Genomic DNA, 17330 nt, shown 5'->3' with positions numbered 1-17330 from the left:
CTAGGATGTGGGTGCAATGGCTTCATCCTCCGTGCTTATCCTAAATAACAATAAATTATGTTCGCTACCTCTATAGGATCTTCCATTTGATCCGACTGGTGAACTTGAGAGCCTTCGGTCTTTCATTGAAGTCAATATTGATATCTGTAAATGGGTTGGTATTGCTGTGGTTGTAATTCAGGTATGTTGTACTCTATTCTCAGGATGTCATTCATCAATCTGTTTTTAATTTCTTTATATCAGATTGAGAAATCACCAATGAGCTCTAGCTCAAAAAATTATTGCTATATTTTAGGAGACAAATTTTCCTATGTTTGACTTGCAACTCTTGTTATGAGATAGAAGCATGAATGTGAACATAAAGGGATAATACTACTGGAGTAGATGGAAACATATATCACCTTTGTTTGGGGATACCTGAAATATTGCTTTGAGCAAAGAACATTTTATGCTGTTTCTGGACACTAACTTTCTTTGTTGCCTCAATGCTTTATTGATAAGCTGATTACAACAGCTACTGACACAAGAATGAACAAATGAGGATCATATTAGAAGCAAAAAACAGATAGTATGAGTTCCGCCTCTTAGTTTGGTTGTCATTACGCAATGGTGTCCTCTTACAACATAAACCTTCATTATTAGAAAAGTATCATCTCACTTCCTGTACCCATACTGCAAAGCAAGGTATACTAGTTTCTGGTTAGCATTGAACGTGAATATCTTGAGGGAACAGCAGCTCTTCATTTGAATGACACCTCCTGAACTCCAATCCTCCTTAGCCCATAAAGATCCTTAGATTCTAAGTTTTGATTGCTTGAACTCCATCCCTAAGTTCATTCTACCCGTTTAGAGTCTTCCAGCCAATTTGAAAAAGGTGAACACAATTGTTCCAAGTTCCAACTGTGGTTTGAGAAGATGCATCCAGTGCCTTGTTAACCAGAGTTTATGATATTGGTGCTTAATATTCAATTTGAAGCTGCTAATTCCATAGGGTTCTAATGATGTTGGGTTAAGGATGTTACCATGTCAAATGAATTGGGTATCTGGAAGCCTAGAATAAGAGATTATGAAAATGCTTATTTGTTTTGACTACTTTATTATAGAGAAACACATTTTTGCTGCCCTTACATTAACCTAAATTACCAATGCAAATATGGATTGCTGCAACAGACCTTCACACCCCTTGATAGCATTTTCTTGCATCTCTCTTCCTTACATGTTTATAGCAGTATCATTAATATTCCATTGTTTCTATTTCTCCAATAAAGATGCCTATTCATTAGAGATTTTTGCTTACCAGGTTTCATTGCATGAAAATAACCCCAACAAGCAAGGGTGCATTTCTCTGTCATATGTTAATTGGATCTCTCTCTTCTTTTTTTTCCTCTTACATATATCTTTGTTGCTAACAATTTCAGGCATTATCTCTACTACTATCGATAATTCTGCGAGCCATGGTTTCTACTCGGAGAACTGACTTGGACTGTGAGGATGACTATGATGGTAGAGGTAGAGGTTGGGAGCCACTGTTAAATTCACAACCAAGCCAACCAGTTGGGTCAAACAAGGGTGATGTCAGAGGGGCTCATTCTGACATCTGGAGCTCACGGATAAGAGAGAAGGTGTCTTGTTTTTAATAGTAACCATAATTTAATCATTTATAGCTTTATAACTAATCTTTCTGATATTAACCAGTCTAAACTTCGGGGTTATTTATTAATGTTGAAGTCCGTTTAATGACAAATTAAGTATAGGTTCTAATTATTGATGGAAGAAGAATGTTAGAAGAACCATATCATATGAAATGGAGTAACCATGCGGATTAGATGCTAGTTTGAATAATTACAATTTTACATGCGGGCATTGTACCTTGAAGTATAAATTACAGTAACTAGATCTGATTGAGGAAACAATACGAGCTTGTAGATATCCATTTCAAAATGATCACTACAGATTTTGTGCAAGCATGTTTAATTTGTGACTGAGATTGGCTTTGCACAAAGATGTATGACCATCTTGGTAGCCGGTAAGAATTGAGGAACCCTTTATATCTCAAAACCTAAAAATTTCTCAAAAGAATTCCTTGTTATGACCCAATCTTTCCAACTAAGCAATGACATGCTTGTCGACAATGAATTTAGTTTGTACTTTAATACATGTGAACAGAACAATGTTGAGCTTCACTACTGCTCCTTAAATATTCCCGATTTTGTCATTATTTGTTGTTTGTGGAGCCTCTCTTGTGATTGCCAGTAAAATTAGATAATCATGCCATTTTGTATTTTCACCTGCAGTATGGACTGAGCACGAATCAGAATGCATCAGTGAGCACAAACTCAAGGCAGTGAAGATCAGAGAATGTTTTCCATCTCACAGGGCAGAAAAAGGCCGGCAGCATACTCTCCTCTTAAGTTGATACCTGAATATATATCATTGATGTGTAGATTTTTCACTCTTTTAAAAAAGTTTGTGATGTATATAGTCATTGAAGGTGTGCTTGGTAACTTGCTATTGTTGTCTGAGGGAAAGTCTTGATGACGTGATTGTTAACAAGAAAAGTGGTTATGGTTAATGCTGTGTTTTCATTGTCTTCCAAAGTAATTTGTGAGTGGTTCTAATGTTATGCTGTATAGACCCTGTTTTATTGGTTTACTGAAATAAGAAAGATGACTTCAAAAGACAAAGGAAGATGACTGTTGCAAGATCATCAAAAGCCTTGTGACCCGGAGATATCAAAATCTTCAATTTCAAATTCACAATGCTATTATGGTATTGATTGAAACTATATACATGCATATTGATTCGCTAGTTGGCAATTTTTTACACGGCTTGCAAACTCAGCATAAACTCAAAACAAATTAGTGGGTTAGAGTTGAGTTATGGTTGACATATGTAGTCTTATAAATGTTTTGACACGAAATTAGTGGATTAGGGTTGAAATAAATACGCATACAATGCGAACTTGGCTCACACCAAGCACGAGTACGCATGCAATGCTCTCTCAAGTGTGCTATAGATTTTCTTTTGCTGGGGCTCTCCTACAAAAATTTATTCGTTTCATGTTGTCTCCATGGCTTCCTTCAGCAGTAAGAAATCCCATGATTATCATATTCGTTGATTTCGACAGCACGAGTGCTGAGAGTCACGAGATCTCGTTGCCTGTGCTTGAATTGAACAAAACAGCTACTGCCATTGCTGGTAATGGCTAATTTCCACTTGAATTTTGTAGCTACAAATGCTTTGTTTCTGCCATCTGCAATATTCTTATTCTCTTCTGATCAGATGGCCCAAGTTTTGGTGCTCTTGTCCGTGGTGGGAAATCTGTGTTCTTGGCATTATGTTTCCGCTGTCATGATCACACTCTTGAAAACTTTTAAGGGACACCATTTTTTTCTCTCCAAATTTTCCTAGAACCAAGATGTCATAGTTCTTTCCTTGCAGCCTCTTTGTTATTAGGATTGATAATTTTTGACACGATTTGCGAATTTGACACAAACTTAATATGAAATTAGCGGGTTATAGTTGAAGGATCTGACCCGTTTAATTACATGGGTCGGATTAGAGTTAATTTATATAATTTTATATTTATATCTCAACATGACCCGAACCCAATACGCAAATACAAATTGCCATGTGTTATACAACTCTTGAACTAGGACATCTTGCTTCTATCAGCTTTCTAGTGGGTGAGTTTTGTATCCTAAGCTGTTCGGAACAAGTGGATCTCACAACTCTCTTTTAAGTTAAAACTTGGGCAGTAATTCTGAAAACTTAATAAACACAAAATCTTCTTCCCGAAAAAGTGTACAAAGAATTGTAAGGACGGAAAGGAACTCCATCATATTGGAATTTTTTGATATTAAGACCACACATATCTCTTGTCCCTCTCTCTTTGTCTTTCTCATTAGACCACACAAACTCCTTTGTTCAAACTTGAATGACTTTGATCTCAATAATACTGTCATATCATTTAATATATATATATATATATATATATATATATATATATAATAGGTTACCTGTATCGGAAGTCACAGTCAAAGCTCTTAATTTGACAGCTCTTTTCTACTCACCAATATTCTCTACTCTTGGAGAAGTGCACCCCTTCTTCTTCTTTTTTCACATGTTTATTCTCTTTGACTAAAGTTACTGGAATTTCATGGGGATTTTTTTTTTTTTAAAAAAAAAAAATTATAATCTAAAAATTATAGAAGAGAATAGTACTTAATATTGATGCTGACGAATAACTCTGGATCCCAAAAGATAAAGATCTCAACTAAATTCGAATCATAAGTAGACTAATCTCATATATTTATATAAAATAAAACTGAATTCTATGTTTGTTAAAAGTTTTGAAATTTATTTTTATAGAAAAAATATATATATTGTGACACAAAGTTAGTAAGTGTTTTTGAGACGGTTCACATTTGAAAATAATTTTTTTGAAGGGGATTCATAGAAGAAAATTGTTTTGTAAATTTTTTTAAAAAGTGTTTTGTGTTTTCAAATAAACATACCTAAACGTGTTTATTTTAAGAAAACACATGCTTATTTTTTCAAATATGAAGCATAACTTCTTAGTTATAATTTTTTTTTTTTTTTTTTGAAAAAATATGGAGTCGTCCATGCAGCTACCCAAAGGAGGGAACGGGTTGCTGCGTAGCCACCCTCAGAGGACGTGAGATGGGCTAGCCGCTCAGTCACCTTTGCCCCATTAAGGTGGTCATGTAAGGTAGTCACGTGACCACCTCTACTCCGTTAGGGTGGTTGTGCAGTGTGCAGCAACCTCTTTAGGGCTATGATATTGTTACTCTCATCATCCTTCTGTTTTCCATTCACTGGGCAATCACATTTCTTCATTTGGTTAGTAGGGTGAATCACTGCAAGGGTCTATAAAGTTTTGGACCACATTTTGTTTTTAAGCCATTTGTGGGGAAAAAAATAGTATAACATAAAAACAACAAGAAAGAAGTTTATCAATGGGACAAAATGGAAAGGTAGCTATTCATTATCCATTCTTTAGCTACTTTAATTGAGAAGAGGAGTCGGCAAGTAGACCTAAGTTCTGTCTGATTATCTGCCAAGGCTGCTGAATCTTATTTCCATCTCAATTTGCTTTCATGAATTTGGACCAGGCAATAAGAAAGGACTCTCCTTAGGCAATAACCTATAAGGACCAATAAATCATGAACAAATGTAGGATGTGGGTAATAGTTTAGGATACCTGAGAATCTTAAAAGATTACCTCGTTTAGGATTTTTTTTTTTTTTTTTTATCATCAATATGACAAAAGGGTTACAATAAAACAAAATAATAAAAGGTTGGCTCCTCAATAACAACGACCAAACATTGAATATAGTGTTGTATAAAATAACTAAAAATTGGTCAAAAATTGACAAAGTATAATGTTTCTTAAGCTAGAAGCGAAGAAGGGCGCTGTACATAGCGGTTTCTTATGCAAACTGAAGACGAGCCTGCTTGAAACGCCTTCTACAACAGCAATCAGCAAAGATGAGATCACAGCAGAAGGAAAAACACTTAAAAACCAAATTTGGATCTGATGGAGAAGAGTTCCATTCCAAAATCCCACAAGAAGGTGCCCCGATTGCTGAAGCTTAAGGGACTATAGTAAAACTTGTTTCCACAACAAAAAGACTGACACTTAAAGAGAGGAAACTATAACTCACAAGAAAAGTTAAATTTGAAAAGAAAAACCCACTTTTAAAATGAATCAAACATCAAATTCATTATATCTTTCTCTACTTCAGTTAAATATTACTCTTTTTTTTTTTTTTTTTGTTCTTGGTAGATGAGATAGAGGGAAGGAAAATGAATATATAAGCTTTAAAAACTAGATAACTTTCACTTTTTGGCTCTTGCTATTTGGAGAGTCTTGTTGATCAAAGTTGAATTTGAAATAGAGTAAAAAACTTGTTAAATAACTATTTTTATGAGTTTTTTTTTTTTTTCTTTAATTTTTGAAGAAGTCAAATTTAAAGAGCTCAAAAGGAATGCTCTTATAGATCAATCGTAACAAAAAAATTTTAAGTGTTGTGTCGTATTTTAATTTATTTGTTAATGATTTTAAGAAAAGTGACTTCTATTTTTATTTATTTATTTATTTTTTAAAAAAAAATGTCACCAAACTAGTAGACCAAATTAATAGTCAGTTAACAAACCCTTGCAGGAATAATAAATGGATTCAAGACCCAACAAGTGATTCATTTGACTAAGTTTGGAGCAGGTGATCAACTCTCCTAATGTGATAGAAAATTCAAAGATTTCATTCAACATCTTCCTTTTTTACCCAATTATTGAGAAATTATTTGTACCTTCAACCTACCAATTAACTGATCTCCAATAAATTCGAAGAAGAAAAAACTTATCCCCAACCAACCGGCTCCACTTGACATGCTAGATCTTCAATAGTAGAATAATTGTGCAGTAAACTTAGACCACAATCCCGCCACTATGATGTGCAAAGACTTGAATCATTCAAAGGCAGTGGGTCAAAGAAACAAGGCCAGAGCCGGGTGTTGCTCCTCACATGCAAATAATGACTCTGGCCATGAACACCTTGACTAAGATTGTCAGCCATGACTCGTGTTATTGCATGGTATGGTTAATAGAATTTACAAACAAACCAACAAGCTCTGAATTAGGATGTCAACCCGCCCATAAGGCTATAAATATTATAAAAGACAGACAGATCTGACAGTAAAGACAACTTGAAGTAGCTGATAATACATTTACACAAAAGTAATCAGAAAATCAAAATACTAATTAAAATATTAGCAAATACTAAACAGATTAGGTGAGTAGGACCATCATAGTCGAAAATCAAATACACAAATAATAGAGTTACAATAAATATATAACAAAAAAAAGAAAAGAAAAAAAAAAAAGAATGCAAATCCTCTTCACAGTTCACACCCTACCTGTCAAATCAACCACAGCCTCTTCCACCAGCTCTTCCAGCAACTTGCCTTCTATTTCTTTTCCTACATTATCCATTTCCAATCTCAAAAGCTCAACCCACCCTTTTCCTACAACCTCCTTTCTCACCAGCCTCTCCACCACCAGGCTGTTGCTGTCCCCACCATCACCCAAAACGTCACTCTCCTCAGTGGAAATCCATTCCTGCATTTGGGTCCACACCCGGTCCACCAGCATGGGTGACGCATCCTCTAAGAGCCTGCTGTTGGCTCCATCGCATGGCCTTCTCACCAGGCACTTGTCTGACCCATGACCTGTGATTTCCATTAGTGCAGCATTGACACAATCAAATACAAGCTTCCGATTTGATCTCCGTTGCCTTCGTTTAGCCTCGTGCAGATAATCCTTGTCATGAAGGTTGGCGAATTTGTCTCTCAATGAAGGGTCCAAGGGGCTTTCAAGTGAAAGCCATCTAGCAAAAAATATCTCAGATTGAACCTCACTATCAAGACCAGCCACTGATAGTAGTGATTGGACAAGGGTGAGCCAATTTTGTTCTTCCTCGACGCATGGGGAAATTAAAGGTTTTACTGTATATTGAGTGGCTGTCTCTGCACAAGAATCATCCCAGGACAGGGTCCGAGCAATTGATCCTATAGGTGGTGATTTGTCAATTAAGTTAGACTTAATAGGCAACTGTCTTCCTGTTTAAATGAAAGAAAACTCAAATAAGTTAATGAATGAGGTCAAACAAAGTAAAATCGTTAAAAGCGTGTGCGTGAGAGAGTGTATACCCTGGTGGTCTGGCTTCATATTGCCATAGGCCTCTAAAGACCTGTTGTCATCTTCAAATGGTGGTTCCAAAACTGAAATCGGACTTGGCTGGTCCTGATTCTCACTTATATACCCAGGCATTACAGGCTTGGTTACTGACAACCCTGCCTGCAAATAATAAAGATAGCTCTTGCTAAATGATATAATCACAGGATTCTGGGTTGAAAAACAAATAACAACAAAAAAACAGTACTAATTTGATTTATAAGTAGCAACAAAAACAATGATAATACTTATACAAAATTTAGGGGAGCCATTAATAAGGTGCTAAACTCACTGTATTGAGTCAATTGTGTCCTTGTTACATATATTCTACCCCATGGCAGTCTACAATCTCTGTTCACCACTGGCCTCCTATGAATATTTAGGATTTTATACTTTACTCATTAAAAGGGAGTATTGCTATAAGTAGGACTTCTATCCCCCCAAAAGTGATGTGACTTCTAAAATTATCATTAGATAATATCTCTGTAGTTTGTTAAAATACTGTTCTAGAGAGGCTACCAAACTTTAAAAATCCGGAAAAAGGTTAACAGCAATCAGACTCAAACCATAAAGCTTTGCCAAAACATTAGCAGCTATAGTAGGAAAAAGATGGGGGGGGGGGGGGGGGTGTGGCCGTGTGCATTGAAAAAAAAAAAAAGAGATTGTATACTACCTCACAAGTTGCTGTGCCTTGATTTTGTCCCATGCTGGTCAAATCTGGAGAATTTTTGCCTGATGATCCATGTGGAGCAGGACAAAGGCTCCCGTCATTAATGTGTTGAGTAGCATCATTGTTCAATCCAAGAAAATGCAATGGAGATCCTGGTGTTTCAGAGCTGGCAGATTGAGATTCATCTGTAGACTGGGATGCAGCAGATTTATCTTTACTTGATTTCTTATTCCTGGAGAAAAATAAACTCGAAACTTTCCCTTTGAACGATGATTTCGTACTCTTTGCCTTTGTCAGCTCCTTCGGAACATGTGTTTTGCCAGCCTCAGGATCAGAAACTTCAATACTGAGCCTGGCACCATTCATCGTAGAAGATACAGGGACAGATTTTGACCTCGCAAGATTTTTAGGAGAATCAACTAAGCTTTCTTCTTTATTTAATTTATTAGTTAAGCACGAAACCGATTCCCCTGGTTCTTGTTCCTCATTACTATCCTTGTCATCTGATCTTACTAACTTCTTTGTATCTGAGAGAGCTAGCATCTCACCTAAAGTACTTGAGCTTCTCCGGGCATGTCTTTGTTCTTGAGAACTGCCATTTGATGCCATCATGGCCCATCTTTCAGACAGTCGCTTCTTTGCTTCTCTACAAACTGATGACTCTGGAGAGCATGATGCACGACTAAAGGAGGAAGAAGAATAAGGGCTACCAAACCTATTGATGTAATCCCATGAATGCCTAGGAGACGGTGACATGACCTCCGAATCACTAAGATTTCCCACTGCATACTCATTCTCTGATTTGTTAAATGAACTCTCATCACCAGTATAGCCATTGGAAAAAACAGAAGAAACCAAAGTCTCATCCCCACGGTGACCCATGAAATTTTCACGCATCTGCCGGGTAATCTCCTTTGCCACTTCCCTTGATTCTAGTCCCTCATCATCTTCAGCTTCCTCATAAAAGCTTTCACAATGTAATATTCTAGGTGATACGGAAGGTGAAGAAGCAACAGCCTTGATGTCATGTGACCTGCCAGGGCTAGGTTTCAATACCACTATTCGAGTTGGTTGAACAGGATAATCATCAACTTTCTGATTGGTGGAAGTAGGAGAGTATCCAGTGTCCATTTTGTCCCGCACAACTGCCTGGCCCACTTGGGCTGGTTTCTTTATTTGTTTATCACTCTTCTTCCCTGATCCTACAAATTTGTCACTATCAACCATCTTTGAAGGTCTAAGAACAGTGATACGCTTTGTCTCAGGAGGTGTAGGAATAGACTTTAGATCATATAGATGTTGAGAAAACAACGAATTTGGTTCTTGCAAAAACTTAAGGAATAAATCTTTATTGGAGCTTAAAACTTCCAAAGCATCTTGAAATTCCTTAGACTGGCGAAGTTTCTCATCTGTAGCCAGACGTTTTGCTTCCACAAATTTCTGACGAACAAGAGCCATCTTTTTCTCATTCATCTTTTCATTGTGCCTTCCTTTCTGAGGCGATTCATCTCTTCCAAAATTTTTCTTTTCAGATTGCTGCCAGATTTCATAAACATCTTTATATTCGTTCTGTTCTGGACACTGATAAACTTCACATAGCATTCCCTTGTCAGAAAAGCCATCTTCTTGCTGCCAAGATCCGAATGGTATCCCTGAATGACTTAGGCTACGTCGTGAATAACCTTTTGCATTGTTTCTTTGAGCAGCGGAATCAGGCTGCGCCCGTGGGAGGGTGTCAAGCCCCATCAACTTGGCAACCACATTGGGTGGATTATGCTTAAACTCCCCTTCTTTTGACATTTCTTGGTCTATAAGCATCTTCATGGGTGTTCCATTAACTTTCCTGCTCAACATTCTCCTTGGATCAGACACAATCTGCACGTTCCACATAAATGCAACGCAAATAAGGTCATTGGAGCTTATTATGATTCAGAACAAGAATGACAGAGACAAGCATAGAAACTATTTCCTAACTGATCTATAATTAATTACAGTAAAGCATCCCCAAAATTTACCACTTTATCCTCTATCTGATCTCCCAAAGGTGGACTCCATGTCCTTGCCACATCTGATCTACTCCTTGAGAGTGAAGAACCTGCAATCAACCACCACCTCAACAACAGCTAGAAAAATATAAGAATAAAATATTCAACCAAAGAAGCCATTACCACCATGATTGCCAAGCATGACAAGAAGAGCTAGGAATAGATATTGTAAAAGAAAGACAATTGTTAAAGTACAAGCTTCAATGGAGCAAGCCAAAGAAGGCAGTCAACATGAAGGGATTTAAGCTCTATGCCAAAAATATAAGCAGACCAGACAGATGACAAAAAATAAATTAAATTTCTTCACGATTATAATTAAAATTGTTCAAGAACCTGGAAGCACATAAGGCAAGTGAAAGTAAGGTCCTGTAATTAACTGTGCCAAATGGCATTTCACATAGTATTACAATGGTCAATGGGCGAAAAAGAAATCTAAAAATAGGTGGACTAGAATGACATCAAAGAAGTGAATCTAACCTAAGGGGAAGTGTCAAAATAAATTTAATATCATGGTTAACATGCCAATATGCCCATATCTTCTCAAGAATTTGCAGATTAACTTATAACCAAAAGAAAGATCAGCAAAGATTTTTGGTTGAGAAATTTTCATTTTGAATATGAACCACGAATCTAACCAGACAACTTTCACGGCAATAAAATAAATTAAATAAATAAATGAAGAAAAATATGAGAAGGGAATCCACCATCACGATGAGGTTTATCCATAAGCAGCCTGTTTCCAGCAATCCCTGAATTCAAATCAAAGAGGTTGACCATTCTTCCCAGACATCCTGGAAAGGGTTTCTCAGCTGTGTGAGCTTTTCCGTTTTGAATCCCATTCATTTTAAACACCTATAATGACAATATTTGAGAAAATTATTCCCAAAATACTATCTTTCCTTCTACAAATAAATATTAAAAAAACTACTCCCAAAATGCTCATCAACAGCAAAGCTGCAAACGTAATAAAAAATACAATTACAACTAGAACACTCATACTTAAAAAAAAAAAAAAAAAAAAAAGTAAACATACACATACAATTCTGCACAAATGAAAAAAAAATAAAAACAAAACAAAAACAGAAGATTGTAGTTCTTATCACACATATCTTGCATAAATACAAAAGAATCCTGCACTCCCTTACCAAAAACCTTTAGAGCTTCAAGTTTCAAACTCAAACCCAGGTGTTATATTTTTTTACAAAAGGAGGTAGGACTCATAAACATCAAGAGTCAAAGCTAGAAAATCCAAGTGAACAATAGTCATAGCAATCTAGAGAGAGAGAGAGAGAGAGAGAAAGAGAGAGGTGGTTGTTCAAATACTAGTTTTGGCCTAGATTCATGTGAAAGTGAGAACTGAAAAAAAACCGTCCATTTCTAGGCAGAGAAAATTCAGGCATATGCACATGAAATATCACATCAATTCACGCGTCACCAGATTCCCTGATCAAACTCAAAGTAGCTTAATTAAAATATTCCGTTGATTAAAAAAAAAAAAAAAAAAAGTAACTTCTTTTTAGAGGGTTCGAGGAGGGGTTGGCTAAGCAACACTGATCAAAGCCTCAAAGACCCTACATTGAATCTGATACAAACCCACTTGGTAAAATTACCATTAAATGCTCAAGTGCCCAAGATTTCATTCAACAACGAAAACCCAGATCAGAAATAAACCAAAATTATGCATTTCACACTCTAAGCGACAAATTAAAACATACCCCAAAATAATCCAACTTTTTTTTAGATCCCCAATAAAAAGCGAAAAATAATGACGGAATAAAAGTAGACTGAAACAAAAAGCACTATTTTTCAGTTCTTAAAAAGCTGCAAGCTTGAGCAGCAAAAAAGCAAATCTAAAAAGAAAGTGAATTAGATTCTATTAGCAAGAGATCAAAAAGTATATATAAAAACCAAAAAAAAAAAAAAACAACAACAAAAGATTCACACTTGGAACCAAAAATATACACACGCAAACAAAAAAAAAAGGAAAAAACTTTTAACACAAATTGAAGCATTCTGAGAGAGAGAGAGAGAGAGAGAGAGAGAGAAAGAGTTTCATAGAGAGAGGTGGGACCTGGAGTGGCTGGAAAGTGGCATTCCGGTGGAAATGTGCGGCGGATAGAGGTGGGGATCTGATGTGGCACGACGGGATCGGCTGCTCTCTGGATGTGCGTGTGAGTGTGTCTCTGTCTCTTGTCTCCCTGGTGTATGAGAGAGGGAGAGAGAGAGAGAGAGAGGTTGTTTTGATAGTATTATTTGTGGGGTTCGTGGTCTTTGTGAGAAGTTTGGAGTTGGTTGTATGGGTCTCCCACCGACTGCATGTGGGAGACTTGCTAATGGGTTTTTTTATTTTTTATTTTATTATTTCTGATTATTTTCACAGTTTAAGACAAAAAAATATATTATTTATATATTTTAACTTTCATGACAAAGAAGGAAATAGCTGATAATCAGGGCAATATATTTGGGATTTTTGTCTGCTTATTCAAAAAGGAAAATATAAATTCTCGGGATATTATATATGCAATAATGCCTTTTATGATTCTGAGTTGGTGTCCAAATTTTTTTTGAATTTTATGGCTTTTAAGTTAACATGTCAAAATAAATTATATCTAATATCTCATCTTTTTTTTCTTTTTTTTCTTTTTTTTTAAAGAAGATCCATGAATTTATTCTAACATATCAACAATAAAAGAATATAAATGGAATATTTTGATCTCATTATTAAATGAATCGTATGGGGTTGAGTATCAACAAACATATCTCTTTTTACAAATTTACTTGAATTCTTCCAAAAACAAACTTACCCTTTTATCGCATTTAAATTTGTAAAAATTTTTTTTTTTCTTTTTTTGACATATCCGCCCAAGAGGGTGAGAGAGATTGGAACTAGTGACATCCGCTTCATTAGGCGTAGTCCTAGCCAATTAAGCTACCTCTTGAGAAATATTTGTAAAAATGATTTGAGCAATACAGCTTTGACTACAATTTTTTAAAGACTAGCTTGCCCGTTCCGACACTATCGCATAATCAACAATCAAATTTAATTGTCTAATATAGCTTATGCGATAAGTATAACGTGAACTTACAAAAGTTTATCATTAACATATGCATTCAAAAAAAATAACTTGCACAACAAGTACAATATCACATATAAAATTAGAATAATATTCCATCCAAATTTGTTCCATGGATTAGTTAATAGCCACCTCAGCTATTTGCCTCATTTTTAATGCATCACGTGTCAAGATTGAAAGCTCTTAAAATATGTTTGGGATTGTGTTTAACAAATAAAACTTTTAAGTCAAAAAACGCTTTTTGACAAAATATTTATTTTTAACTTTTACCAAAAATGCATTTTGACCATTTTTTAACCCTTAAAAGCGCTTTTAATTCTTTTTACCAAACGAGCATTTTTTTTTTTCAAACGAACTTTTTGAGTATTAAACGCACTTTTAAACCCCACAAACGCACACTCAAACAGGCCCTTAATCATCTTTCTGTCATCAACCAATTGCACATACCAACGTCGGCATCAATCTCCCTTCCTCGACTTTTGAATTATTTCATATAGCATCTCCCTCAATTATTACATTTTTTAAGATGTAGTATAAATTATGGTACCCATAACAACATTCTTAAGTTTAAGCTATGCTAATAACATGTATTTAACATGTTTTTAATGGATTTGTTTTTTTTCCACTATTTAAGTATAAAGTAAAAGTATTCTATGAAGGTGGGTGTGAAATTAAATCATTTTTGGCCCAACTCTCATAGTACTGTCGTATTGGGACCATATATGTAGTTGTCTTGGCAGGGCCATATCTCCTAATTGGTACTCTTTGGAGTACGAAAAAAATATGTAATGATGTACAAGGGAATCAAGTTTAACTTTATAAGGAAGAAGAGATGCATGTTTCTTCCAATTTCCAAAACAAAAAAAGATACATGTGTATTTATATCTCTAGACTATAGTGTTTGTTCTTATTATTAGTATGGAATAGTTCTGCTCAAATAAGTCTAACTTCAACATCATGATTGCATCACGTTCATGAAATTCATAACTTTCAATTATTATATCCACAAAAGAAAAAATATATATCCACAAAAGAAAAAAATAATAATTAATGGAAAAGCACTTCAACTTTCAATTGAATTTATAATTACCATTTGAAAAGATTTATTATATTTTCATTTGACTATAACAACTACAATTAAAATAATTACAATTCATATTGTCATAGATAATGTTGTTCTTCAAACTAGTTCTGATGAATTTTTAAGATTCAATATATTAAATTGATATATATCTTAAATTGAAAGAATTTCCTTCAATCCAATTTAGGGCCGTTTGGATTTGCGATTTTAAAAAGTCTAATTTTAAAAATGTGCAATTTAAAAATATGATTTTTTGCCAACACAGTTAGACGTTTTGACAAAATCGCAGTTTAACCTTTCAAATTGTGTGTTTTTTTAAAAAAATCTCATTACCTGCGATTTGAAAATGCAAATTTTCTACGTTAGACGTTTTCAAATCGCAATTTTTTAAACAGAGAATCCCAAACAATCTATTTTTTACAATTTAGTTTAAAATTTCACTTTATGCAATATATATATATATATATATATATAGGCACCATTCCAACCCATAAAGCATATATTGGCAGAAGATATTAATTAATAAGAATTTGCAAGCAAAGCAGACAATCACACACCTACTCATCATGCAGGAAGATATTTTACAACACTAAACCAAACCCTCGTGGATAGAATCATCATTTTATAATGCCACCCATCTTCAACTTGCTCACTTTCCTGCCTCTTAAGTAAGCAAATCAGGAGGAATCTCCATATTTTATTTTATTTTTTCTGCCATGGCTAATACAGAAAGGATGCAGCCCCTTTTTATTTAAATAAATGCAAGTAGAAAAGCATTAACATTATATGGTGGTGCAATAAAACAACAACGTATATATAATAGTCTAATGCAAAACTAATTAATAAAATTAACCTATTATATATATATATATATAGATCCTAAGTCGTATTGTGATTAGCTTATTGGGTATTTGATTTATAATTTCAAACTTTTTTCACTTTTATATAACGCCAATCAATTCTTGACATTGTCGAATTGCAACAGTGAGATTGATGACATTAACGAATACCAATTGATTTCAAATTTTTAAAGTTATCATAGTCAAACAAAAACATAAGATTGATCCAACATATATGAGAGTATAAGAGCTGTACATCTCTTGTATGGTATCAGAGACATCTCTCGATTTTTTATTTTATTTTATTTTATTTTTCTTTTTTTTCTCTTCCGCTTTTCTCATCCCATGACTACTTAAACTTCAAACCTTGTCACCTTCACCAACTTTAACCATGTCAAATTGACTAAGGACAACTACCTAATCTGGCTGCCTCAAATTGTTCATCAATGGCCTCCGAGGTGGGAACGAATGGCTCAATTTCTTGCCCTCCAACCGTCACTACTACCGAAGATGCCGTTACCTCCACTAAGCCCAACCCTGCCTATCTGGCAGGGTAGACGCAAGATCAAATTGTACTACTAATTATGCAATTTCTGAAAAATTGTTGATTCATGTCACTTGTTGCACTACCATGTGCCATGCCTAGACGGCTCTAGAGATGATGTTCATGTCTCAATCTCGCGCACGCACCATGCACGTGCATCTTCAATTAATTAGCACACCTTGCATATCAAGTTCGTTGAGGGGATGACTCACGGTAGCAAGAGTGTCGATGAGAGTTTGGAAGCGGTGATGATATCCGCTATGGAGGAGGAGCCTTTCTTCAAAATGGTTAATTGAAGATGCACGTGCATGGTGCGTGCGCGAGATTGAGACGTGAACATTGTGCAGCGAGTGACATGAATTAGCAATTTTTTAGAAATTGTAGAATTAATCGCACCCAAAATAATTTGATATCTGAAGTTGGTAAGGTGATGAGGTTTGAAGTTTGAGTAGTCAGATACCATGTAAGAGCTGTGAATATAATATATTTGCTGCCTTACCAAATCTTTGTATTTATAGAGTAACACTTTACATGAGATTAGAATACTTATGTATTGTAAACACTATTAAGATAAGTTATACAAAGAGATAAGTTTGTTATCTTTATCTTGGGATGTTGATATCTGTAGTCAATTTGAGATTATCTTGTGTAGAGTTCTCATTGGAAGAGATGTCTCTAAGAGAGAAAGGAAATTAAGAAAATACTGTCCCTCATTACAATTGGTTGAGCATTATCGTGAATCTCATGGCAATGAGCAGTACTTGTGAAGTTGCCAATTGAATCCACTATCCAGCAAAAGATCCAGAAGGGGCCACAAAAGTCATTGTTCTTCTTCTTCTTCACCCAGCAGCTCATAGAGACTGCACAACTGCACATGCAAATGAAAAGGACTCCCTGTGTTGTCTTTCACTATCCTGCCATTTTTAACTATTTAAGTCTCTCTGTTTGAATTAAAATAACCCCAACAACAAAAAACAACAAAATGATGTAATTTTCTTGAAATTTGATAGCTAGACAACTAGAAAAGGACACCATAAATAAAATAAAAATGCTCAGTTGAGTGAAAAATGAAAGAAAAATGTCACTTTCCATTCTTTTAATTTTGGCACCATTAGCTACATCCTACATCAACATGCAATGCAATGAGGTTTAAACTCTAAATTCTACTTAATTTCTCTTTTTTCTTTTTGGGAAAATAAGTTACATTTAAATGCCTACACCTCAAATAATGCATAGAAAAGACAAAAATACGTGTGAAAAATAAAATTATAAGAGCATTTGTGTAGGGGTGCTGGTTTCGTTTGTCAGAGCCCGTTTGAGAG

The 17330-nt window shown here is 35.1% G+C and overlaps 1 protein-coding gene and 1 long non-coding RNA gene across 3 annotated transcripts; one reads left to right on the top strand and one right to left on the bottom strand.

The window, feature by feature from the left end:
- The first annotated feature begins 75 nt into the window (after positions 1–75).
- Positions 76–2665, top strand: LOC132165972 (uncharacterized). The gene is made up of 3 exons (XR_009438532.1): positions 76–181; positions 1419–1622; positions 2295–2665. It is a non-coding gene; the product is annotated as an uncharacterized LOC132165972 (long non-coding RNA).
- Positions 2666–6654: 3989 nt separating this feature from the next.
- Positions 6655–12763, bottom strand: LOC132165449 (uncharacterized). Of its 2 annotated transcripts, XM_059576021.1 has the most exons (6): positions 12542–12763; positions 11175–11322; positions 10441–10520; positions 8429–10300; positions 7731–7878; positions 6655–7640 (listed from the first exon to the last, which is right to left on the bottom strand). In XM_059576021.1, the coding sequence occupies exons 2-6, from the start codon at positions 11311–11313 to the stop codon at positions 6928–6930; spliced, it is 2952 nt and encodes a 983-aa protein (XP_059432004.1). In that variant the 5' UTR covers positions 11314–11322; positions 12542–12763; the 3' UTR covers positions 6655–6927. The 2 variants fall into 2 exon arrangements, with proteins under 2 accessions (XP_059432004.1, XP_059432005.1); XM_059576022.1 differs by lacking the exon at positions 11175–11322 and having other exon boundaries at positions 12542–12750.
- Between the last annotated feature and the right edge of the window lie 4567 nt (positions 12764–17330).

This window comes from Corylus avellana, chromosome ca11 (assembly GCF_901000735.1).
Source record: "Corylus avellana chromosome ca11, CavTom2PMs-1.0".
Lineage (NCBI taxonomy): Eukaryota > Viridiplantae > Streptophyta > Magnoliopsida > Fagales > Betulaceae > Corylus > Corylus avellana.
Note: the sequence above shows the minus strand (reverse complement) of the source record. Positions and strands in the feature narration are given on the sequence as shown.